Raw genomic sequence first — 24,528 nt, 5'->3', positions numbered from 1 at the left:
CTGGGCGCAGTGGCTCACGCCTGTAATCCCAGCACTCTGAGAGGCCGAGCCATACTGGCTAACACGGCGAAACCCCGTCTCTACTAAAAATACAAAAAGTTAGCCGGGCGTGGTGGCGGCCGCCCGTAGTCCCAGCTACTCGGGAGGCTGAGGCAGGAGAATGCCGTGAACCCGGGAGGCAGAGCTTGCAGTGAGCCGAGATCACACCACTGCACTCCAGCCTGGGTGACAGAGACTCTGTCTCAAAAAAAAAAAAACCCTAAAGAAGAGGCACCTGAGCCGCTGGCTTGAGCCTGCTCCCACCTGAAATGTCTTCAGTAAATCTGTGCTTCCCTCGCTTCTCCTGTTTCTTTCTCTTTCATGGCTTGGCTCTTTTGTTACTTTGCACATTTTGTTCAATTCTTTGTTCGACATGCCAAGAACCTGGACAACTCTATCAGGTAACAGAAGGTGGCTGGGAGCCTGTGGGAACATTGTTCCCTGAGACAAAGTAGCTGGGCGATTCTCTCCAGAACCCGGTGACACAGCCAGACAGGAACCACTGCCGCTGCCACTGCTACAGGTCTTGCTTGTGCACCAGTGGCAAGATGAAGATGGTCTCAAACTTATCACCAGCACAGCCATGCACGTCACAAAGCAGACAGCCCTGAGGGGAGCGCTGATGGCCGTGGCCGGCAGTGTGTCGTGCACAACGATCGGGAAGACTGGGTAGCGCAGGAGGAGGGTGATCTTGAAGGAGACCCTCTCGCCACTGTCGGGGGCCAGGTGGGAGCCCATGATGTCCACAACGGTGAGGAAGACGAGGGGCAGCAGCAGGCCGACCACACAGAGGACGGCCACTGGCGATGACCACGCAGGACCTCACTCCTCCACAGCAGGCACTGACTCCACACTGAACTCTGGGAAGCAGGGCGGCACCCCAGCAGTTCCCATGCTCCCTGGTTCATAAAGACGCTCCTGTCAAACTTCCCCTTTTCTGGCAAGCACCACAGGGAGATGCTGATTTCACGGACGATGTGGGACGGCTGCTGAAGGTCAGCGAGCAGCTCGGACATCGAAGGGGAAGTTACAGACATCAAGGCTACAGACGGCCACCACCTGGAGGGGCTTGTAGTTCCGGACCTCACCTTGATACCAGATGTACACGTACGGGGTATTTGGAGACTTCCCCACATCCACAGACTCATTGATGAGAGTGTCCGGGACCCACATCCGTGAGGATGGAAAACTTGGTGATGTCCAAGTCATCAGGATTCCACTGGAGAAACTCACCAGTCCAGCACTGCCAGGGCCAGATTCTGGGTCAGTGGCCGGTACCTGCTTTTTCTCATCCCTGCTGAGGATGGTGTAGACCACGGGTGTCCAGTCTTTTGGCTTCCCTGGTCCACACTGGAAGAAGTGTCTTCAGCCACATATAGAATACACTAACATTAATAATACTAACGGACTAAAAAAAAATCACAGTAAAATCTCATAAACGTTTTAATAAAGTTTATGAATTTGTGTTGGGCCACATTCGAAGCTGTCTTGCGCTGCAGATTGGACAAGCTTGGCGTAGGCAGTGACGTCAGTGGATACGGCGTTGGCTTCCTCCAGTCCTGCACGGGCCACCCGCCCATCATAATTGGCCAGAAGGTCATTTGACAGCCTCAGCAGAGCCGGCCTTGTAGTGTTTTGGCCCTGTGGGCCACCCTTTGCCTGGAATTCTGGTGGAGGGGAGGGAGGGGTCTCTGAATAGCTTTGATCCTGGTTCAATCTGAGAATGCAAAACCCAGGAGCACCAAGGGCCGACTGCAGTTACTTATCCCTTCCCCGAGCACTGGGGATTTTTCTCCACCCTTCTGTGCTAGAACCTGGTGGGGCTCCAGGAGGTAAAATCTATGGAAGGAAGCCTGCTCCTCTACAAGGCTGGGCCCCCAGAGGGTTTAACCCTCAGGCTAGCCAGGGGCAGCCTCCAGCAACTTGTCAGTTATGGTTTAAAAGTTCCCACCAGTTCCGGGCTCCAGAGGGGTGTCGCCCACCGCAGATCTGAGCTGTGACTCTGCTCACCTGACTCCCCAGATCTAAAGGGTGACCCACCGCAGATCTGGGCTGTGACTCTGCTCACCTGACTCCCCAGATTTAAAGGGTGGCATGTGTCATGTGACCTCAGTGCTCTAACGGATCTAAGAAAAGTCCTTGATTTTAAGTTATTTTTTTCTTGCTGTCAGGCCAGTAGTAAGAAATTCCGGCCAGGCTCGGTGGCTCATGCCTGTAATCCCAGAACTTTGGGAGGCTGAGGTGGGCGGATCACCTGAGGTCAGGAGTTGGAGCCCAGCCTGACCAACATGGTGAAACCCTGTCTCTACCAAAAATACAAAATTAGCCAGGTGTAGTGGCGCGTGCCTGTAATCACAGCTACTTGGGAGGCTGAAGCAGGAGAATCACTTGAACCTGGGAGGCGGAGGTTGCCTTTGCTGGGGCTGCCATAAGAAAGTACCACTGCTGGGTGGTTTAAACAACAGAAATGCATTTTCTGATGGTTCTGGAGGCCAGAGTATAGCATAAAGGCATCAGCAAGGCTGGTGCCTTCTGAGGGCTGTGAGTGAAAATCTGTTCCAGGACTCTGTCCTTAGCCTGTAGATTTTTCCCATGTCTTTACATTTTCTTTTTTTACCTTTTTTTTCTTTTTTTTTTTTTGAGATGAAGTTTCGCCCTGTCGCCCAGGCTGAAGTGCAGTGGCATGATCTTGGAGCACTGAAACGTCTACCTCCCGGGTTCAAGCAATTCTCCTGCCTCAGCCTGCTGAGTAGCTGGGATTAAAAGCATGCACCACAACACCCAGCTAATTTATATATTTTTAGTAGAGACAGGGTTTTCAGCATGTTGGCCAGGCTGGTTTTGAACTCCTGACCTCAGGTGATCTGCCTGCCTCGGCCTCCCAAAACGCTGGGATTACAGGTGTGAGTCACTGCACCCGGCCCACATTTTCTTCCTTTTGTTAAGGACACCAGTCATGCTGGATGAGGGTCTATCCTAATGACCTCACTTTAAGTGATTACAACTGCAAAGACCGTATCTCCAGATAAGGCCACACTCGGAGGTGCTGGAGGTTAGGACTTCAACATACACATTTGGAGGGAAGACATAATTCAGCCATAATAGCCACTTACATGCAATGTTCCTCCAAGCCAAAGTGATGCTGATGGGAGGGAGGCCCAACTAGACTCCTCCTAGGCCATGTGGCAGCACCCCAGTGAAGTGGGGGCACCCAGCCTCAAGCGGAGTCTGGGCCCAGGGTGCTGCTCTGAAGGTGTTCGGCCACAGGGCTTACAGGCTGGTCTGGCAGAGACGCTCACCTGTTATGGACTGAGTGTCTGTGTCCCCCTAAAATTCATATGTTGAAGCCCTAACCCCAGTGTGATGGTGGCATTTGGAGGTGGGGCCTTTGGCAGGGGACTGGTTTAACAGAAGTCAGAGGGTGGAGCCCCCCGGGATGGGATTCATGTCCTGATAAGAAGAGGAGAGGCCAGTGCGGTGGCTCATGCCTATAAACTCAGCACTTTGGGAGGCTGAGGTGGGCGGATCACCTGAGGTCAGAAGTTTGAGACCAGCCTGGCCAATATGGTGAAACTGTCTCTACTAAAAATACTAAAATTAGCCAGGCGTGGTGGTGGATGCCTGTAGTCCCAGCTACTCAGGAGGCTGAGGCAGGAGAATCGCTTGAACCTGGGAGGTGGAGGTTGCAGTGAGCTGAGATTGCGCCACTGCACTCCAGCCTGGGCAGAAGAAGAGGAGAGACAAGCACCCTCACCCCAGGACCACACGAAGAAGAGGTTCTGTGAAGGCGCTGCTGGAAGGCAGCATCTGTGGGCCGGGAAGGGCCCTCACCAGTGACCGAATCTGCTGGCACCTGAACTTGGATTTTCCGCCTCCAGAACAGCAAGAAACACTTTCTGTTGGCTTAAAGCCACTCAGGCTATGACATTTTCTTAAAGCATCCCCAGCTAACTAAGACACTACTCAGGGTCGGGCGTAGTGGCTCACACCTGTAATCCCAGAACTTTCAGAGGCCAAGGCAGGTGAGTCACCTGAGGTCGGGAGTTCGAGACCAGCCTGGCCAACATGGAGAAACCCCATCTCTACCAAAATACAAAAAAAAAAAAAAATTAGCTGGGTGTGGTGGCGCATGCCTGTAATCCCGACTACTCAGGAGGTTGAGGCAGGAGAATCACTTGAACCCAGGAGGCGGAAGTTGCGGTGAGCCAAGATCGCACCATTGCACTCCAGCCTCTGCACAACAACAGTGAAACTCCGTCTCAAAAAAAAAAAAAAAAAGAAAAAGAGAAGACACCACTCAAACTCCTGGCCAAAAGCAAATCCTGAATGATTTTTAACATCCTTTATGGTAATTAAGGAACCCTGTGGTGCTGGGAAGCAGTTGCTCAAACATCCTCTGGGCGTGGTCTCCTGGCGAGGGCATTTCATTTGCTGCCAGGGTCTGAACGGACATTTATTTACACAGTTATACCTGAGACGAGTAGGGACGGGGCTGGCTCAGTTCACCCCCCACTAGAGCATTCTCCCATGCCTTCCACGGATCACACACCCCACCCCACTACCTGGCTTGACACCAAACTCGCTAACCCTGAGACTTTGGTCATTCAAAGAAAACAGCCATTTATATTGCTCTTCTGTGCTCTTGTAATATTTAACTAGGCCTTTTACTTAAACAATTCCAGGAACTGGCTTTAAAAGATCCAGAATATCAACCAAGGTTGTAGAGGGTCCCCACTTTGGGAAGGAATGCTGAGCAACAGATTTACAGCCTTGCCGCCCCAGTCAGCCAGCCAGCTGGCCCGTGACTCAAAATAACCATTGCAACCAGACGTGCTGACCAGCCTGTCCTAGCTCTCAGAGGCCTTCTCCAGCCCAGCCTGCACACCCTACCCTGATATCAGTTTCCACCCTTTGCCTGACAAAAAGTCCCAACCAGCTCCTTTCTAGGACTCAGTCAGGGATTCTTTCTCTCCCTTGGGCTGCCTCCCTTATGCCTGGACATAAGCTCCAACGAAGCCTTGTCTGGGAAAACTCCTTTGGCCCCAATGTCAATTTCCATTGCATTGAGAGCCCAGGAACTCATGGTTGGTAACATATCCATTCCTGTGTCCAAACGGAAAGCTTTCTATTTTGTTTTGCATTTTATTTTATTTTATTTTATTTTTTGAGACAGGGTCTTGCTCCGTCACCCAGGCTGGAGTGCAATGGCGCAGTTATGGCTCACTGCAGCCTCAATCTCCTGGGCTCAAGGGATTCTCCTACATCAGCCTCCCAAGTAGCTGGAACCATAGGCCCGTGCCACTGCGCCTGGCTAATTTTTTTTTTTTTTTTTAAGCAGAGATGGGGTGTCACTATATTGCCCAGGCTGGTCTTAAATTACTGGGCTCAAGCGATCCTTCTGCCTCAGCCTCCTAAAATTCTAGGACTGCAGCCATGAACTACTATCACTGGCTGAAGGCAAACTTTTTTATTTTATTTTATTTTTATTTTTTTAAAGATGGAGTCTCACCGTGTTGCCCAGGCTAGAGTGCAATGGCACGATCTCAGCTCACTGCAACCTCCGCCTCCCTGGTTCAACCAATTCTCCTGCCTCAGCCTCCCAAGTAGCTGGGATTACAGGCATGCACCACCAGACCCAGCTAATTTTTTGTATCTTTAGTAGAGATGGGGTTTCACCATGTTGGCCAGGCTGGTCTCAAACTCCTCACCTCGTGCTCCGCACACCTCGGCCTCCCAAAGTGCTGGGATTATAGGCATGAGCCACCATGCCAGGCAAAAGCAAGTTTTTAAAAAAAGTATTGATCACATGACATGTGGTCAACATAACCATGGGTCATGCAAAACAAAAATAAAAATCTGAGGCCCCCCAACCATCTGAACGGACTTCCTCCTCAGCCAGGGAACTCTGAAAATGTAACCTGAGAGACTGGTTCAGGCCATGATGGGAAGTGGGGATGGGTTGTGCCTTATTCTACCTCTCCAGCATTAACATCAATGCAGACTTTAAGTGTGATAAGAAACCTTTGACAACCCATTCTCTCTGAAGTCTGCTACCTGAAGACTTTCTTTGCAAATAAGAGCTTCAGTCTCTACAATCCTTGATCTTAATGCAGACCTTCCTTTCTATTGATCCCAGGTCTTTTTTTTTTTTTTTTTGAGACGGTGTCTTGCTCTGTTGCCCAGGCTGGAGTGCAGTGGTGCAATCTCAGTTCACTGCAAGCTCTGCCTCCTGGGTTCACCATTCTCCTGCCTCAGCCTCCCACATAGCTGGGACTACAGGCACCCGCCACTACGCCCGGTTAATTTTTGTATTTTTTCTTTTTTTTCTTTTGAGATGGAGTCTTGCTCTGTTGCCCAGGCTGGAGTGCTGGGATTACAGGTGTGAGCCACCGTGCCCAGCCCAAAACCGATGTATTTCTTAAATGTATTTGATTGAAGTTTCATGTTTCCCTAAAATGTCTAAAACCAAAGCTGCACCCTGACCACCTTGGCACATGTTCTCGACCTCCTGAGGCCCGTGTTGATACAGATAGGAGACAGGGAAATACTGGGTAGAAGAGGGCAGTTCCCGGGGAAAACCCCCTCCCTCAAGTCTGGAAACCCACAGCCCTAAATGGGAACAGGCATTCCTGTTTTTGCACCCAAAAGTTGCCTTTTGGTCTGCCATGTCCCCCTGTCCTTAACCCATATAAACCCCAAATCCCCGTCTCCATGAGGAGACAGACAGAAGAACAGAAGGACAGCAGAATGGTGGGGCAGAGAGGAGTGTCTGAACACCAAGACAAGTTCAGCTGGGGGTGGCCAGAAAGGAGATCAGCCACTGGACGGCCAAACTCTAAGGGAAGATCATCTTCCCACTCCATGCCCTCTCCAGCTCCCCATCCATCCCGCTGAGAGCCACCTCCACCACTTGATAAAATTACCCCCACATTCATCCTTCAAGTCTGTGTGCGACCTGGTTCTTCCGGATGCTGGACAAGGACCTGGGTACCAAGAGGGCACTGACTGGTTAAGACTTAAGCCATCTGCAGATGGCATGACTAAAGAGTGCACTGTAACTCATGCCCACTTGGGCTTTGGCACTCACAGACACCCCCTGGATGCTGCTGTGGGGCTGGAGCCCAGGGGCACTCGCCCCTGCTCCTGCACCTGCCCATCTGTGTGCTCCCTCTCCCGTAAGGGGTTTGAACATGCATGGTGGCTCAACAGACAAGCTGTACCCCTGTTGCACATCCTCCAAGGGGGATCAGGGAACTCTCCCATTTCAGTGTCATGGGCCATGGTCACTCATATTTGGCTTAGAATAAATTTCTTTCAATATTTTGCAGACTTTGACTCCTTTTGTTGACATTTTCCAAGGTTCACCGTCCTTTGAGGGCACACTGTGTTGCCACCGTAACTCAACTGGTCATGCCTGGAATGCTCTGGTGGAAGACAAGCTTGGTGTCAGTTCTCTTGGGTCCCCTCTTTTCTTTCTCAGTGAATGACTTTCTGACCATCTCCGGGACCCCATCCATTTGCCTCCCCAGGCGGAGCTCAGCTCTGGGTCTCTCCAGCTTCCCTAGGGGAGCCTCCCTGGCCACCACCCAGCTGAGGGCCACCCCTCCAGAGCTCTCTCCCTGGAAAGGCTGACCTAGGGGTACAGGATGGGGTGGCAGCTCACCCAGTCGAAGCGGGACATCCCATTCGTCTCCCGGCTAGCCAGGACCGGGCATCTTTTCAGTAGACTCATAGTGTCTAGAAAGTCTTTACTATCTAAGTCATCAAGGAAAAAGCTTTGCTCCTGGACTGATAATTAGTGCCAACTGACATGTGCTCATAAAAACAGCAAATTAGCTTATCTGCCCACACAGTGCCTTTCACCCTTGGGTGGTCTCAGAAGCACCTGCAGAGCGAAAAAGAAGTTCAGGGCAAGGCTCAATGAGGTAGGACAGAGCTGGGCCTAGGTGTGTGTACCCAGTTCCCTGGGTGACTCTAAAACGACCAGTGTGAGAACCACAGGCACTGGCCATCTGCACAACAGCTGGGAACGGGCAACCAGATCTTTCTAAAGCCCAAGAAACCACAGGCAAAAATGTACTCACCATAATGTCATTTTTAGAGTTTTGATCAGGGCCCTCTGTCAAGAAGGAGGGTCCTGGAGCCCACGGGCCTGGAGGCTGGTCAGCTCTCCTCCATGTCTCCCCTGCTCTTTCCTCTTAGTGCCTGGGACCAAAGGTGTGATAGGATGGGGGGGTGGGGCTGGGGATGGGGAGGGGACCACGGGTGATGGATCAAAGTGCGGAAGGACGAAATCCATTGCAGAGAGGGAGAGAGAGAGATTCATCAGGTGCTCCTAAGAGCCAAGGGCGAGAGACTCACAGAGTAGGATGAGCAAAGGGTAGTAATGGCAGTGGCTGGGGCTGCCTCTGTGGGTTCCTGGGGCTCTCACCCAGCACAGCTTGTCACCAACTCTGCAACCTCTGACTTCTCCTTAGTTTGTTAACTTCAAAATCTATAAGTTTGGGAAAGGACAAGAGACTTTATTTCTTACAAAGGGTTACAGCCTTTAAGGTGCTGAGACAGAAGAGTTCCCTGGAGCCTTTTGCGGGACTCATGATAGGGGTGTGGCTTGCTTACCTGGCACAAACTCCTTGTGGGAGGGGGAGCATGCGGGTGAGTGGGTGCGAGGGCCAGGGCAAGCGCTTTTGGACTCCAGCCTCATGGTAGCATCTAGGGTTGTGTTACAATTATTTCTCTTTATTTTATTTTCTTATTTTTTTGAGATGGAGTCTCACACTGTCACCCGGGCTGGAGTGCAATGGTGCGATCTTGGCTCATGCAACCTCTGCTTCCTGGGTTCACGCCATTCTCCTGCCTCAGCCTCCCAAGTAGCTGGGATTACAGGCACACACCACCACACCCAGCTAATTTTTTGTATTTTTAGTAGAGATGGAGTTTCACTATATTCACCAGGCTGCTCTTGAACTCCTGACCTCGTGATCCACCTGCCACGGCCTCCCAAAGTGCTGGGATTACAGGCATGAGCCACTGTGCCTGGCCAATTAATTCTCTTCTAGCAATTGTCATCCATGGATTGCTAAGTGTTAACCAGTTTAGTGAAGAGTCAGAGTGACAGCCTTTTACACCCCGTCCTCTTGGTACTCAGGTCCTTGTCTGGCATCCAGGAAGAATCAGGTCACATGGACTTGAAGAATGGTGAAAATGGAGGTTTTATTGAGGGATGGAGGTGGCTGTCAGCAGGATGGGGAGCTGGAAAGGGGATGGAGTGAGAAGATAATCCTCCCTGGTCGAACTCCTCTCCACGTTCAGATGCTTCTTTCTCTCCTTCTCTGCTGTGCCACTGCATTCCTCTGTCAGTGACGTTTTGGGTTTTTATGGGTACAAGATGGGGGTGCAGCAGGCCAGGGTGATTTTGGAAAAAGCACCATTCAGGTGGGAAAACAGGGATGTGACATTCTTTTTTAGGGGCCTTCGCTGGGGAACTGCCTCTTCTATGCAGTTTTTCCCTGCCTCCTGTCTGTATCAGTGGCCCTCCCAAAGAGACAGGTACTTCAAGGGAGGAGAGGTTGGGGAAGGAGCTCTATGCTAAAAGGGCTGCCTAAACATACATATGCAGCAGATTACAGGAGGAGTGGTGAATATTCATGAAGGGGGTCTGGCTGCATGCATACCAAATAAACACGCATGTTGCATATGACCTGTGTTCACTCTAGGGTGGAGTCTTAACATGTCAGTATGTCGCAATGAGGCCCTAAATGTCAGAGGTCTAATCAGGACGCAAAGGCACTTCAGTGCACAGCCTCTGTAAATCGGCCAGAGCAGGTTCATGGTCGGGGGGGGCCCTTATCAGGAGGCGGTTCCTGAAGTCAGGCTTCTGCACAGTCAGAGCTGTGGTCATGGCTGTGGAACTGGTCAGTTGGCGTCTGTGGGTGGATGAGCTGCAGTCATTTGAATCTTGCTCATTGCTGGGCCAGTGTGTGTTTAGCTGCTGGAGAAAAAGCAGCTGTGGCGTGAGGGCAGAATCCGTTCTCTCAGTGTAGGGTACAAGGCTGACCCTTGCCTGGTGTGGCCTGAGGTCCTGTTTGTAATTTGATATCTTATTGCCACAGAGGCTGTTCTGTGGCTCTCAAGGTCTCTATTTTAACTTTAGTGCTGTTCAGTGTTGTGTGTAAACCCTAAAGGGAGGGGGTAAAAAGATGCAGTTGACCTCCTGTTCCCTCATGACCAGGAACTCAGTTTTAGGGCTTTTCTGGTGTTCCCTTCCTTGGTGGAGGGGGGCTTAGGATTTTATTTTAGTTTACACTCTTCTGTAAAGTAGTGTGAAGATTCAATGTGTTAATGCATAAAATATGCTCAGCGCACAGTACGTGCTCAATGTTAGCTGTTATTATTATTTCTATTATTTTTTGAGACGGAGTTTCGTTCTGTCGCCCAGACTGGAGTGCAGTGGCATGATATCGGCTCACTGCAACCCCTGTCTCTCGGGTTCAAGTGGTTCTCCTGCCTCAGCCCCCTCAAGTAGCTGAGATTACAGGCACCACCACGTCTGGCTTTTTTTTTTTTTGGGGGGGGGGGCGTTGGGGGATGGAGTCTCACCTTGTCACCCAGGGTGGAGTGCAGCAGTGCGATCTTGGCTCACTGCAACCTCTGTCTCCCGGGTTTGAGTGATTCTCCTGCCTCAGCCTCCCAAGTAGCTGGGATTACAGGTGCGTGGCACTACATCCGGCTAATTTTTGTATTTTTAGCAGAGATGGGGTTTCGCCATGTTGGCCAGGCTGGTCTCAAACTCCTGACTGCAAGATCCGCCCACCTCGGCCTCCCAAAGTGCTGGTATTACAGGTGTGAGTCACCACGTCTGGCCAATGTTAGCTATTATTAATGGACGATTATTACTATTCACGATGTACTTTCTTTTTAAAACCCGGATCTCTAAGTAATGTCCTCCTCCCTCAGTCCTCAACACCGCCTGGTCGGGCAATGGGTCTCACCAGGCTGCAGAGCCGCAGGTGCGCTGTGTTAGGTCACCAAGACTTTAGTCTGGTGATACTGACCCCAGAGACCCAAATCACCACGTCTGCAAGTCTAGAACCCAAAGGCCTCCGTTCCCTGGGGTAGTGCAGGGAAGCCACAGGGAGTGTGTCAGCTGTGGAGAGCGCAGGGGTGGGAAGTGAAGGCTGTGGGATCCCCTAGGGGGTCAGGTTCGTGGAAGGCAGGCCCTCCACAGGAAGACCGGGTTGGGCTGGGATCGGACACGCGGCCCAGGCCCGGGCACCTGTGGACTGAGGGCCCAGCATGTGGCTGGGGGCTGGGGCCTCTGCAGGTCGGGCCACCAGAGGGGGTACTCAGGGTCCGCAAGGGTCCGGGACGCCCCAGAGAAGCCCGCCACCCCACGCCGGTGTGGGGGAGACTGGGTCCCTTTGGCCCTGTGTTTGTCAGCTCCCGCGGCCCGTGGGAGGGGACGTGGATCGGATGCGGGCTCCGGGCCCTGCAGGCAACTGAGAGCGCGGTTCCCTTGGGGATCCGGGGTCTGGGGTCACGTCCGCGCCTCGGCACTCTTCCCACGCCCGCGTGCACTCTCGTGGCTCTCCGCGTGGTGAGAATGTCGCGCCCGGAGGTCAGGGGCGTGGCGCCCGGGCCTTCGAGTCTTCCCTGCGCGCGGCTGGGCGCGCGGTGCAGGGCTGGAGCGGAGCACGCGTGTTGACTGAATGAATGAACGAACGAACGAACGGCGCCCCAGAGCCCTCTCCCGGTGGAATGACGGTGCAAACCCAGCGTTTCCGGCGCCAGAGTGGCGGGGCCACCGGGCGCGGCGGCCCGGCGGGGTCGGGTTTCGCTTCCTCCCAGCACGGGGCGGGGCCCGCGCGGCTGTCCCCGCCCCGGCCCGCCCTCGGCCAGCCCCCGGCGCCGCGCGGAACTCGCGGGTTCGGAGCCGCCCGCTGAGGTCAGAAGGAGGCGTTTGCGCCGACCGGGGCCCCGCACGCCAGAGCCGGAGTCGGAGCCGAGGGGAGCAGAGGTCGGAGCCCGAGCCCGAACCGAGCCGAGCCGGAGCCCGAGCGAGCGGCGGAGACCGTGGCCCCGCCTCGGCCCCGCGCCGCCGCGGCCAGGCCCGGCATGGAGGAGGAGTGCCGGGTGCTCTCCATACAGAGCCACGTCGTCCGCGGCTACGTGGGCAACCGGGCGGCCACGTTCCCGCTGCAGGTACGCACCGCCCGCAGCCCGGGCTTACGTAACCCGAGCCCGTGACCTTGGCGGGGCTGCCCGAGACGAGCCTCAGTTACCGGAGGGAGGCTTGGGAGCTGCGGGCAGAGCCTGGCGCTGGCGCCCGGGAGACAGGCGCGGGATGGGTCGCCGGCTCTGCTTGGCATGCGGGGGCGGAAGCGGAGGGCTGAGCGCTCTGGGGGCCCCTGCGGGTGGGACGTGTCCGGCGTCGGGGTGCACGGGTAGGCGGGAGCCCTGTGCACCAGCTGTGGCGCAGCCGCTCTTTCTCGCCCCTTCCCGCCGATCGGGCCGATTGCCGCGGGGGCGGGGGGGCGGTGAGGCTCCCGGAGGTGAAAAAATGCCGCAGAGCCCCGAGGAGTCCCGGAGCAGTCACGCGAGCCGGGACCTTGGCCCCCTGGAACGCAGAGGCGGCCGTGGAGCTCGAGGCGTTAGCGCGCTCACCTGCTGGGCCCCTGTGGGTCAGGAGGTCGGGAAGAGGGAGCAAGATGAATGAGGTCACGGTGCCCACGAGGGTGGACTCCACTCTTGGCCTGACCACGCCAGGAGGTGGCCAAAGGGAAGAGGGTGGGGCTGGGACTGCCTTGCACCCTCTGGCAGAGCGGCATCCCTGCAGGTGTTTGCTCTGACGAGGAAAAGCCCCAGAAAACAGTTCGGGACTGTGCGGATCGGCTTTAGGGAGCCACCTTTTAAAACGCCTTAGCCCACGGCTTCCTGGTTGCAGCTAAGTGGCCCGTGGAGGGGTAGGAGAGGCCTGGGTGCAGTGGCGTGGGTGTCACGCAGGGCCGAGGCAGAACCAGGACGACGGGCACTTCCTGGCCTTGTCGAGTCAGCAGGAGGGCTGGGGGTGCCCTGCAGGGTGGTGGCTCTCCCATGCTGCTCACCTGTCGCCTGGTCCTTGGGGATGGGAGCAGGTATGCCCGGTCCCTGTGCTGGGCCCCGCGGGACGTAGAGAAGGGCCACCTGAGCACGGCGGGGCCTGCGGTGCAGGCTAACCTGGGAGGAAGGCAGGAAGGGGGGAGCAGAGCTTCCGTGGAATTTGAGGGCTGACCTAGGCATGCCCCCAGCAGGATCAAGCCGAGCAGAGTTGAGTGTGGAAAGGTAGGGGGTTCAAGTCGGAAGTGAAGTGGAGGTCCTGTTGAGCAGGGTGCGGTGCTTCACAGGCGGTCTCACTTGAGCCCCTTTTCCAGCCAGCTGCAGGCAGACCTTGCCTGGGACAGTCAGGGTGCACAGGTTCTGTGGCCCCGGCTATTAAGCACTGCTCTGGGCCACTCCTAGCTTGAGGCAGGTGGCGGAGGTCACCACAGGCTGGTGGATTGCTTGGGCAGAGTCAGAAGTAGGACTGGGCTTGGGAAGAAAGGTGCAGGGTCCCTGAAGCAGGGGCAGCCAGGGAGTGTGGAACCAGGGAGCTCTGAGGACAGCGTCTGCTGTCTTGGCAGAAGTGTGCAGGTCCTGCAACGTCTGTCCCGTCCCTCCTCCCGTCCACCTCCTACTTCACTGGGCAAACTGTTTCCTTCTTTGACTCACTCGGGATACCCCAGCAATGTCCCTTGTTCTCTAACTCCCAGTGACTCAAGGGAGGGGTGTCCTCTGATTGCTCACCTCACGTGGAGCCTCGTAAGGATGGTGCTGCTCTTCCTACCTGGGGTCTCCCCAGTGCCCGGCGTCCTTACCTGTGGGCTCCACAGGGTTCCATGCAGGCGTTTTGCTCCCATACCCGGATGTCCAATGCCGGCTGGACGAGGAGAAACCATACGATGAGGGAGGGGCTGAGATGGCCAGCGACCCAACCAGCCTGGACCAGCCTTAGTGGGCACAGGAGGGACTGGGAGACAGAGCCTGGAAGTGGCCTTGGGGCTGGCGTTTGCCGCTTCCAGCCGCAGTTCCAAGGGGAAGCGTCCCCAAAGTCTAGAGCTGCTCTTGCAAGAGTTTGTTCTTGATTTTGATCATCATCATATGGCTTAGGACTCCAAAGCCTTGAGTCACATGGCTGAATGTAGGGAAAGAAAACTTCGAAACCGGCAGAACAGAGCCTCTGGCTGGGCCCCAGAGATTTGCCTCAATGCTACTTGGAATGAGACTGGAGAATGCCTCGGGGTATGGCATGTAGCAGGGTGGCTGGAGAGGCTCCTTATGGGGACTGACCCAGGTGTCTGGGGGTCCCACCTCAAAGCAGGTGTCTCCTCATCTTGGAATTCCAGCTGAGGGATCTGGCCCTGGTTTCTGAGCCTTCCAGAGTCTCACCTGCAAACTAGGCACAATACCTGTTGGCAAGATAGCACCAGGGCTCCTTGTGCCCTTCATGCCAGACTCGGGGTATGCCCATTGCCAGGGAGCTCCCACTGATTCCCTGTGAGTGTAGCACAGATTTGTCACGACTGGACCATCTGCACATCTGGACTTCAGAGCTATTCTCCCCAGCCGCTTTCTGCCAGGTCCTCTCCGTGTGTCGCTCTGCAGCCAGGAGGCAGCCTCCCTCCCTGGGCAGAGCAAAAGCTTGAGCCTGTGTTTGGATTTTGTTTCTGGGCCTAAGCCCAAGGTTCATTTTGGTGGCAGAGAACTTAAGGAGGGAACATGTTGACATGACCAGTGCTGGCAGGAGGTGCAGTGTGTCAGGCAACATGATTTGGGTTTGCAGATTGAACGCAGAGGGCAAGGGCAGGCTCGAGGTCCGGGGGTGCATGGAGAGGAGCTGGGGGGCTGCCTGAGTCAAGCACAGACCTGCCCAAGGACAGGCCATGGGATGCGCCTTGGGGTGGGGCACTTCCCTGCTGCTCTGGCTTGGATTCTAGGCAGGAAGGAGTGGAGGGAACGCGTGGCTGCCCTTCCACATTGGTGGGACTGTTCCCTCTTGGGTGTAGGAAACCTCAGGTTCTTCCAGGGCTGGGAGGTTTGGCTCTTTGGAGCGCCGCGTGTGTATGTGTGGAAAGCCTTCCCGGCTCATCAGTTCCGCAGCTCACGTGTTTGTATAGGCCTCACTGCGTGGGGGAGATACCAGGGCCCTCGGGGCAGCTTCCCAACCCCCTTTGTCCTATTGCTTCCATAACCCTAAGGTACACAGCCGTAGGGTTATGTACGAGTTTGCTGGAGTGAAAATACCGTAGGCAGCCTTAGGGTCATGTAGGAGTTTGCCCGGACTGCCATAACCAGGTGGCTCGCTGTAGCAGAAATTCACCTCTCACAGTCTGGGGGCCAGAAGTCTGAGACCAGGGTGTGGGCAGGGCCATGCTCCCTCCATACGACGGTCCTTCCCCGCCTCTTCTGGCTCTCGGTGGCCCCAGGCTTCTGGGGCTCACGGCCAAATCAGTTCAGTCTCTGTCTCTGTCCTCACGTGGCCTCCGCCCTGTGTGCTCTCTTAAAAGCACACTTGACGTGGGATTCAGGCCCAGCCGGATCATCTGGTGTGATCTCATCTTGGAATCTTACATCTGCAAAGATCCTTTTTCTCTTTCTTTCATTTTTTTTGTTTTGTTTTGTTTTGTTTTGTTTTGAGACGAGGGTCTCACTCTGTTGCTCAGGCTGAAGTGCAGTGGTGCAATCTCGGCTCACTGCAACCTCCCCCTCCCAGGTACAAGCAATTCTCCTGCCTCAGCCTCCTGAGCAGCTGGGATTACGAGTATGTGCCACAACCCCTGACTAATTTTTCTGTATTTCTTTTTAGTAGAGACGGGGTTTCGCCATGTTGGCCAGGCTGGTCTTGAGCTCCTGACCTCAGGTAATCTGCCCGCCTCAGCCTCCCAAAGTGCTGGGATTACAGGTGGGAGCCACCGTGCCCGGCCCAAATATCCTTTTTCCAAATAGAATCCTCTTAACAGGTTTCAGTTAAACATACGCTTCGAGGGTCCAGCATTCAGTCTGGAAGGAGCCTTCCTTCCAGTAGGAGCCTTCAGAGAAATTTGAAAGTGGCACAAACCAAGGGGTGAATTAAAGGCCCAGAAGTTGATGACGTCAAGCTGTCCTTTTTGGAAACGAGGGGAGCAGCACAGCCATGAGTCTTCAAACTGGGCTGTGCAGAGATTGTCCTGAGTACATCGAAGGCTAGTAGCTGCCCTGTGGGGAGAGGCAAGCCTGTCCTGACCCTGTGCGTCCCGTCCAGGTGGAGAGGTAGTGGGCTCCCGCTGGCTGGGTGATGTCGGTGTCCTTCATCTGTCAGCGTCTGGAGCAGCTGAGGCCAGGCACCAGGCACTGCCGCCTCAGACATAAGTGACCCCCATGCTGCAGGACCACAGTGCAGGTGTGCTCTCATAGGGCCGCTCCTGGGGAGGAGGTCGTAGACATCAGGCATTAAATGATTGAATTCCATGGCTTTGTCAATCTAACTTGGGGCCTTAGCTCAAGACCCATTTAAATACCACATTGCAAAGACCAGAAGGCAAGACCATGGGACTCCCTGCAGCCCCTACCACAAGACGCTGTGAGGCGGCTGGCTCCGTCCGGGCCTCAATGCCATGCCTGCTGGCAGGCAGACTGTGGCTCAGACACCCCACAGGAAGAAGCAGGGGGCTCCCTGCCCTGGAACCCTGGATGTCAGCACCTGCTCTGACTCCTACCTGCTGAGTGACGTTGGCAAAAGTAGCTGTGGCAGAGGTCGAGGGTTCCACCTGCTTACTGGGCCCCGCTTCTATGGACAGGAGCAGAAGCTGCAGAGCTTTGGGACCTCAGCACTTTAGCAGCTTGTGGACGCGAGCAGCGAGTCACCCTGGGCTCCCAGAGACCCATGATGGGGTCCCAAGGGGGCTGCTTGAGGGCCCTCAAGTCAGGAGCTGATTTCTATCTTCGAATATTTAAGAATCCCCAAGCCCAGGTGCGGCGGCTCACACTTATGATCCCAGTACTTTCGGAGGCCGAGGTGGGTGGATCACTTGAGCCTGGGAGTTTGAGACCAGCCTGGGCAACATAGCAAGACTCCATCTCTACAAGAAAAAAAAAAGCTGGCTATGTGACTCACATCTGTAGTCCCACCTACTTGGGAAACTGAAGTGGAAGGATCACCTGAGCCCAGGAGGTGGAGGATGCAGTGACCTGTGATGGTGCCACTGCACTCCAGCCTGGGTGAAGACGCCTGGTCTCAAAAAAAAAAAAAAAGTAAAAAATAAACAATGTATGGAAATACAATGTATTTTTTTTTTTTTTTGAGACAGAGTCTCACTCTGTCGCCCAGGCTGGAGTTCAGTGGCCGATCTCCGGCTCACTGGCAAGTTCCGCCTCTCGGGTTTACTCAAGCATTCTCTCTCCTGCCTCAGCCGTCCCCGAGAGGCTGGGAACTAGCAGGCGGCCCGCCACCTCGCCCGGCTAAGTTTTTTTTTTTTTTTTTTGTATTTTTTTTAGTAAGAGGACGGGGTTTTCACCTGTTAGGCCAGGATGGTCCTCGATCTCCTACGCTTGTGATCCGCCCCGTGCCCGCCTCCCAAAAAGTGCTGGGATTACAGGCCCCTGAGTCACTGCGCCCGCCAATACAATGATATTTTTAACCCCCATAAGGGTTGACAGAGAATACCAATGCACTAGGTTGACCCTGTCTCAAAAAAGAAAAAAAAAAAAAAAAATCCCCTGGCTCGCAAGGGGCCTCTTCTTCAGAATGTGTCGTCGGCTGGGGGATTCTCTTGAGGAAATGGTTAAAACGCCTGTGTTGGCCCGGTCACCGGTGGCTCACGCCTGTAATCGTCCAGCACTTTGGGAGGCCAAGGCAGGCGGATCAGCAAGGTCAGGAGATCGAAACCAGTCCCCGCGGGCTAACACGGTGAAACCCACCCCTCCCCTACTAAAAAAATAGCAAAAAATCAGCGCCCAGGCGTCGGTGGCCGGGTGCCCCTGTATCCGCAGCTACTCGGGGGGAGGCTGAGGCCAGGAGAAATGGTGTGAACCGCCCCTGGGAGGTGGACCTTGCAGTGAGCCAAGATCGGCACCACATGCACTCCCAGCCTGGCTGGACAGAGCCAAGACTCCGTCCTCAGAAAAAAAAACAAGAAAAAACAAAAACAAAATCTAGTGTTTTGAAAATCATTTACATTTTTCTAGAAATTCCTAGGAATAGAAAGAGCTTTTCTGTTTCTTTGAGAACTGCAGCCGGATAAGATCCTGAAGAATACCACCGTGCCCTTTGAAAAGGCCATTCGTTTGCGCTAAGCATTTTTTCAGGTGACTTGCATTTGCAAACAGCACAAAAAGGCCAGCGCTGGCCAAGGCATGGTGGCTCAGCGCTGTAATCCCCAGCACTTTGGGAGGCGAGGTAGGTGGGTCACTGAGGTCAGGAGTTCGAGACCAGCCCTGGCCCAACCATGGTGAAACCCCATTTCCACTAAAAATACAAAAAATACCTGGGCCGTGAGGTGGCGGCACTACTGTAATCCCAAGCTACCCGGGGTGAGGGCGTGACGGAAAGGAAGAAATGGGCTTCAACCCAGGAAGTGGAGGATGCAGTGAGCGCGAAGATTAGCAGCGCACTGCACCCCAGCCCAGGCCCGACACGAGCAAGACTAAGGCCTCCAAAAGAAAAAGAAAAGGAAAAAATAGAGCTCAGCGCTGAAAGTGTGCCTCCTTCCTAGCCTCGAGTGGCCTCCACTAAGCTTCTCCTAGAGGTGATGTCTGAGGCTGCAGCGTTGGAGATGCTTCTGAGCGTCCTCGGAACATTCCTGCGTGCCTCCGCGGCCACGCTGGACAGCTGGGCTTTTCCTCCCGTCTAGCTGAGATCTCCTCTCTCCGTCCTGCTCCTCTGGCCCTCTGCCAGTCCCTGGGTCTGAGCCAGAATGTTCCGCAATCGCAGACAGGTGTTTTTCCCGGTATTCTTCCCTTTTTCTTTACTCTTTCATCCAAGAAGGACACAAAATTGGGCTAGTTTCTTGCTTCTGACCTCCTTAGTTTTGGAGCCTGAGGTTTCTGTTATTCCTGTTTGGCTGTCATGGAGAAACAACAGAAACTTATCGGTCCGTTTTCCTTTTCTCTTTTTTTTTGAGACTGCGTCTCACTCATGTTACCGCAGGCCCTCGGAGTGGCAGTGCGTGATCTCCAGCTCACTGCACCTCCGCTCCAGGTTCTTGCCATTCTCGCCCTGGCCTTAGCCCCTCTCGAGTAGCTGGGACTAGCCAGGCAGGCTCCACACGGCTAAGGCTAATTTTTTGTACTTTTGTCTTTTTTTTTTTTTTCTTTTTTGAGAACCCAGAGTCTTGCCTGTCCGCCCAGGCTAGGAGTGGCAGGGGCATGATCTCGGCTCACTGCAAGCTCTGCCCCCCCGGGTCACACCATTCTCTCTTGCCTCAGCCTCCCGCCGAGTAGCGGACTAACTGGTGCCCGCCCACCATGACCCAGCTAATTTTTTGTATTTTTTGTAGAGAAACGGGTTTCACCGTGTTAGGGGCTAGATGTCTTGATCTCCTGACCTTGTGATCCGGCCTGCCATCAAGCCTCCCAAAATGCTGATTACAGGCGTGAGCCACCCCGTGCCCAGCCAATTTTTGTATTATTGGCTAGACACAGGGTTTCACCATGTTTGGCCAGGCTGGTCTTGAACTCGCTGACTCTCAGGCGAATCCACTCGCCTCGGCCTTCAAAGTGTTGGGATTACAGGCATGAGCCCCACTGTGCCCAGGCGCTAATTGTCCCATTTTTCTGATCTATTTTACCCCTCCTGGCTTCTGGCTGTAGCCCCAGCATCGGTGCATATGTGTGTGTATGTGGGTGTTGCATGTGTGTACATGGTGTGCATTGTGTAGCATTGGTGTGGGCTGTGCATGTGTGTACATGGTGGTGTGCGTGTGTACATGGTGTGTTGTCATGGTTGTATGTGGGTGTGCATGTTGTACATGGGTGGTGTGTGTGTGACATGGTGTGTGGTGTATGTGGGTGTGCTTGTGTGTGTAGCATGGTGTGTGGTTGCTGTGTGTACATGGTATGTGTGTGTACATGGTGTGTGTGTATGTGGGTGTCATGTGTGATACCATGGTGTAAGATGGGTGTTGCCTTGTGTGTCACAGGTGTGCGTGTGTGTACATGGTGTGTGTGTATGTGGTGTGGCGTGTGTACATGTGTGTGTGTGTACATGGCGTGTATGTGGGTGCGTGTGTGTACATGGGTGTATGGCGGGTGTGCGTGTGTGTACATGGTGTGTATGTGGGTATGCTTTGTGTGTACATGGTGTGGCGTGTGTGCACATGGTGGTGTGTGGGTGTGCGTGTGTGCACATGGTGTGTGGTAGCATGGTGTGCGTGTGTGTACATGGTGTGTGTGTATGTGGGTGTGCGTGTGTACATGGTGTGTGTGTGTACATGGCGTGTGTGTGTACATGGCGTGTATGTGGGTGTGTGTGTGTACATGGTGTGTATGGCAGCGTCTGCGTGTGTGGTACATGGTGGTATGTGGGTATGCTGTGTGGTGTAAGCATGGTGTGCCGTGTGTGCACATGGTGTGTGTGTGGGTGTGCGTGTGTGGCAGCTGGTGTGTAGCATGGTGTTGTTTAACATGGTGTTGCGTGTGGTAGCATGGTATGTGTGCATGTGGGATGCATATGTGTATGGGGCATGTATGCACATCTGGGCATGCATGTGTGTGTCATGCGAAGCATGTGTGCACGTGTGTGTGGTGTGTTGCTCTGCAGGCCCCAGTGTTGGCCAGCCCCCCGTCTTTCCTGTGAGTGACTTCCCCCTTCTTAGGAGGCTTGGCGTGACTGGCATTCTCTGGAAAGGGAGGGCGGATCTGCAGAGCGGGCAGCTGCAGGGACACTGGGGCTGCTGACTGGCTTTGTGGCTTCTTGGCCTTGGTGTCTGCGGGTGCACACCCACACAGAGCTTTTGAAATGGAATCATGCGTGCCCAGTTCACAGAGTGAGTGGCGTCGAGGAATAAGAACAGAGGAAACGTCTCAAGGAGAAAGGAAGAAAGGAATTATCAGAGATGGGCTGAGCAAAAAACCGTGCGATCGGCCGAGGAGGGGCCGGCAGCGCCTCCCTTCCTGCCCACAGAGCAGCCGCCCTGTGCCCGTCTATTCCCCGGCTCTGCATGGGGCCTCTGTTTTAAAGGGTTCTGTGGCCAAGACAAGCCTGCCAGTCCCTGTCCCTGTCCTTGGCCACTTCTCTGGCAGCTTTCCCCATTCCTGAAGCAGGTGGGTAGCCTTGCTCAGCCTCTTGTCCCATCTCCTTACCTGTGACAGTTGCCAAGCCTCTGGGAATGTGGTCGCCCTAGGACAGCTGAACGAGGAAACTGCGGTGCACACAGGTTTGGCTAACCCCAAGGGCCAGTTGCTGTGCGTGGGAGTTCCAAGGAGCGGAAGGGAGCCAGCACTAGGTGGAGCTCTGCCCGCCAGGGGACAGAGAGGAACGGCCCCCAGGAGGAGGGTGCAGCGGGTGTGAGGCCCTGTGGAGCCAACTTTGGAGCTAGAATAAGGTGGCATTTTTGCACGCTGTGGGGTGGACGGGGCCTGAGGTCACACCAGGGAGCCCATATTGGGTCAGGAATGTTGCTTTGGCAGTCCCTGGACTCAGCCCCCAGCTGTCTGGCCATCTGGGCACTTCTGAGCCCAGCCATGACCTCTGCCTTCCCTTAGCACTTTGCAGTGAGCCCAGCACCCGGCAGCCCCTGGCCAGCCAGTGCACGGTCCCTGTGCGGCACTATGAACCTGGAAGTAGGGGGCTGGGTGTCTGTGTGCTCTGGGGGCCCAGGCGATGGGCCCTGGAGCTGTGAAGACTGAGTCAGGGGTGGGTGAGGGATGAGGGGAGACTGCTCTGCGGGGGCTCAAGGCCATTTCTACCAGAAATTCCCCTTGGAGTTTGTAGGACGAAGGACATGGTTGACCCGGATTGTAGGGCTGACCAGTGACAGACAGTGGGAGGGACACGGGGTGCTCGGGCCCCAGGTTAATCAGGGTGAAGCAGTCACGTGATCTCTCCCATCCTCTGTCCTCATTCTGATTTCCTAAAGTGGTCAGAGGTCTCTGCAAAAGAAGCTACAGGGAGGGTTCTGCTTCTGCGCAGCGCTCACCCGGCTCTCCCCCGAACGCCTGGAACTAGGGTGGCCAGGCTGGGGTGGAGGAGCTGCGCTGGAATGTTCCAGAGCTTCCCCCACTCCTGCCGTTCTGAGTCACTCTGCCTCCCGGAAGGAGGAGGATCAGCCGAGCCGCCGCGCTCACGTAGTGTCTCGCTGTGTCTCGCTGTCTGCCTTACTTGCGCAGGGTGAGATGCTGCCGCTACGGCGCGCACGTGGGCCCTGGGAGGAGCCCGACGCAGCCACTCCCGCACGTGGGCAGGAGGAGGGTTGCTCACAGGACCGGCCGGGCGGAGGGAGGAGGACTGGGGACTGCGCCTGGCAGAGGATGAGCTCGTGTTGTGGGCGGCAGGGAGAAGGGAGTCCGAGGGCTCCTCGGCAGAACCACTGCCGCCGCCGCCGCTGCTGTTGTGGCTGGACCAGATGACTAAGGAGGTTGAAAGCGCTTCCCCCGCCCCAGTGATTGCCGCTATGGCCCCGCAACCCTCCAACCGCAGGAAGTTCCCATGAGGACGTTGGAGCCCTTTCCAAGCCATCCCACTGGCCTAGACTCTGCTGGGATTATTTTGACCCCCCAGGGCAGAGTGTAGCCATCTGACCGGCTTTCTGTCTCGGCAGGAGACGGGGCGCACTCCAGCAGGTGGGGGAGCCCCAATACGTCGCACGGATGAGGGTGCAAAGCCCAGCCCCCTCTTCCCGCCCCCTGGCTGCAGGCCCCGCGGCTTTTCCCACCCTGGCTCCCCTGTGTGCTTGGCGCTTGTTCCCTTTACCTAGTGGCCTTTTAGCCCGCTGGTCCTTCCCACGCAGCTGGAGCGGACTTATGCCTTGCGGTAGAGGCTGAGCAGAAGCTTGTCCTTCAGACTTTTCCGCGGAGACACCCAGGCTGTTCCATGGCACCAGTGGGTTTGCCAGAGACCAGGGACTTTGACCAGGGCTGGCAGGGAGCCCTAATCCTGAAGAACCCTCGTTCTTCGTGTGCTGTCTCGGAGGCTACGTAGGCACAGTTGCAGCAGGGTCTTGGAGGCTGAAAGAAGAACTGTCTGAGTTGAGAGAGGGGAGTTGGCCAGCCACAGGAGTTTCAGAGCTTTCCGGGGCTCAGAAGGTGCCCAGGGCTCTGCAGCCTAGTGAGGAGTTCACAGGGTGGTGGGCGACCCAGCAGCCAGGGACATCAGCTGTGGGAGTGGGACGCTTCGAGGGTCTGGGCTTCATCCTGTGGACACAGCAGACCCTCAAGGGCTGGGTTTAGAGGGGTACATCTGGAGGTGGGACTGGGGAATGCACATTGAGGGAAGCTCGGAGCAGAACCGTAGCACAGGCCAGGCATGATGGCTCACGCCTTGTAATCGCAGCACTTTGGGAGACTGGGGTGGGAGGATCACTTGAGCCCATGAGTTCAAGACCAGCCTGGGCAATATTGTGAGACCCCCATCTCTACAAAAAATAAAAAATAAATTAGCCAGGCATGGTGAAACATGCCTGTAGTCCCAGCTACTCGGGAGGCAGGAGAATCTCTTGAGCCCAGGAGGCAGAGGTTGCAGCGAGCTGAGATTGTGCCACTGGATTCCAGCCTGGGCAGCAGAGCGAGATCTTGTCTAAAAAAAAAAACAACAACAAAACGAAAACAAAAACAGTAGGACGGTGGTCTGATAAGACCATCCCAGGAAGGGGGATGACGCAGTAGTCCGCAGGCCTCAGTGGACTCTCACAGCAGGTATGGACATCAGAGAGTCTTGCTCATACCTAACTGAGTGATTTGATTTGATTTGAATTTTTTTTGAGATGGAGTCTCTCTCTGTCACCCAGGCCAGAGTGCAGTGGTGTGATCTCAGCTCACCGTAACCTCCGCCTTCCAGGTTCAAGCGATTCTCTTGCCTCAGCCTCCTGAGTAGCTGGGATTACAGGCATGCACCACCACGCCCAGCTAATTTTTGTATTTTTAGTAGAGATGGGGTTTCGCCATGTTGGCCAGGCTGGTCTCGAACTCCTGACCTCAGGTGATCCACACACCTCGGCCTCCCAAACTGCTGGGATTACAGGTGTGAGCCACCATACCCAGCCCTCATACCTGATTTAGAGTATGTTCTGCTAGGATTACAGGTGTGAGCCACCGTGCCCGGCCCTCATGTCTGATTTAGAGTATGTTCTGCTGGGATTACAGGTGTGAGCCACTGTGTCCGGCCCTCATATCTGATGTAGAGTATGTTCTGCTGGGATTACAAGTGTGAGCCATCGTGCCTGGCCCTCATACCTGATGTAGAGTATGTTCTGCTGGGATTACAGGTGTAAGCCACTGTGCCCA

The 24,528-nt window shown here is 55.0% G+C and overlaps 1 protein-coding gene and 1 pseudogene across 1 annotated transcript in view; one reads left to right on the top strand and one right to left on the bottom strand.

Annotated features, from left to right (window-relative positions):
• Window positions 1-309: 309 nt before the first annotated feature.
• LOC108539773 (5-hydroxytryptamine receptor 3A-like) lies at window positions 310-12,155 on the bottom strand (annotated as a pseudogene).
• Window positions 11,938-24,528, top strand: part of PDXK (pyridoxal kinase) — a 39,460-nt gene continuing 26,869 nt past the window's right edge. Inside the window, exon 1 of the mRNA XM_017888742.1 lies at window positions 11,938-12,240. Within this exon, the coding sequence (XP_017744231.1) occupies window positions 12,154-12,240 (87 nt within the window). The 5' untranslated portion in view covers window positions 11,938-12,153. The remainder of the gene's footprint in view (window positions 12,241-24,528) is intronic.

This window comes from Rhinopithecus bieti, unplaced genomic scaffold, assembly GCF_001698545.2.
Source record: "Rhinopithecus bieti isolate Rb0 unplaced genomic scaffold, ASM169854v2 scaffold_18153, whole genome shotgun sequence".
Taxonomy (NCBI): domain Eukaryota; kingdom Metazoa; phylum Chordata; class Mammalia; order Primates; family Cercopithecidae; genus Rhinopithecus; species Rhinopithecus bieti.
Note: the sequence above shows the minus strand (reverse complement) of the source record. Positions and strands in the feature narration are given on the sequence as shown.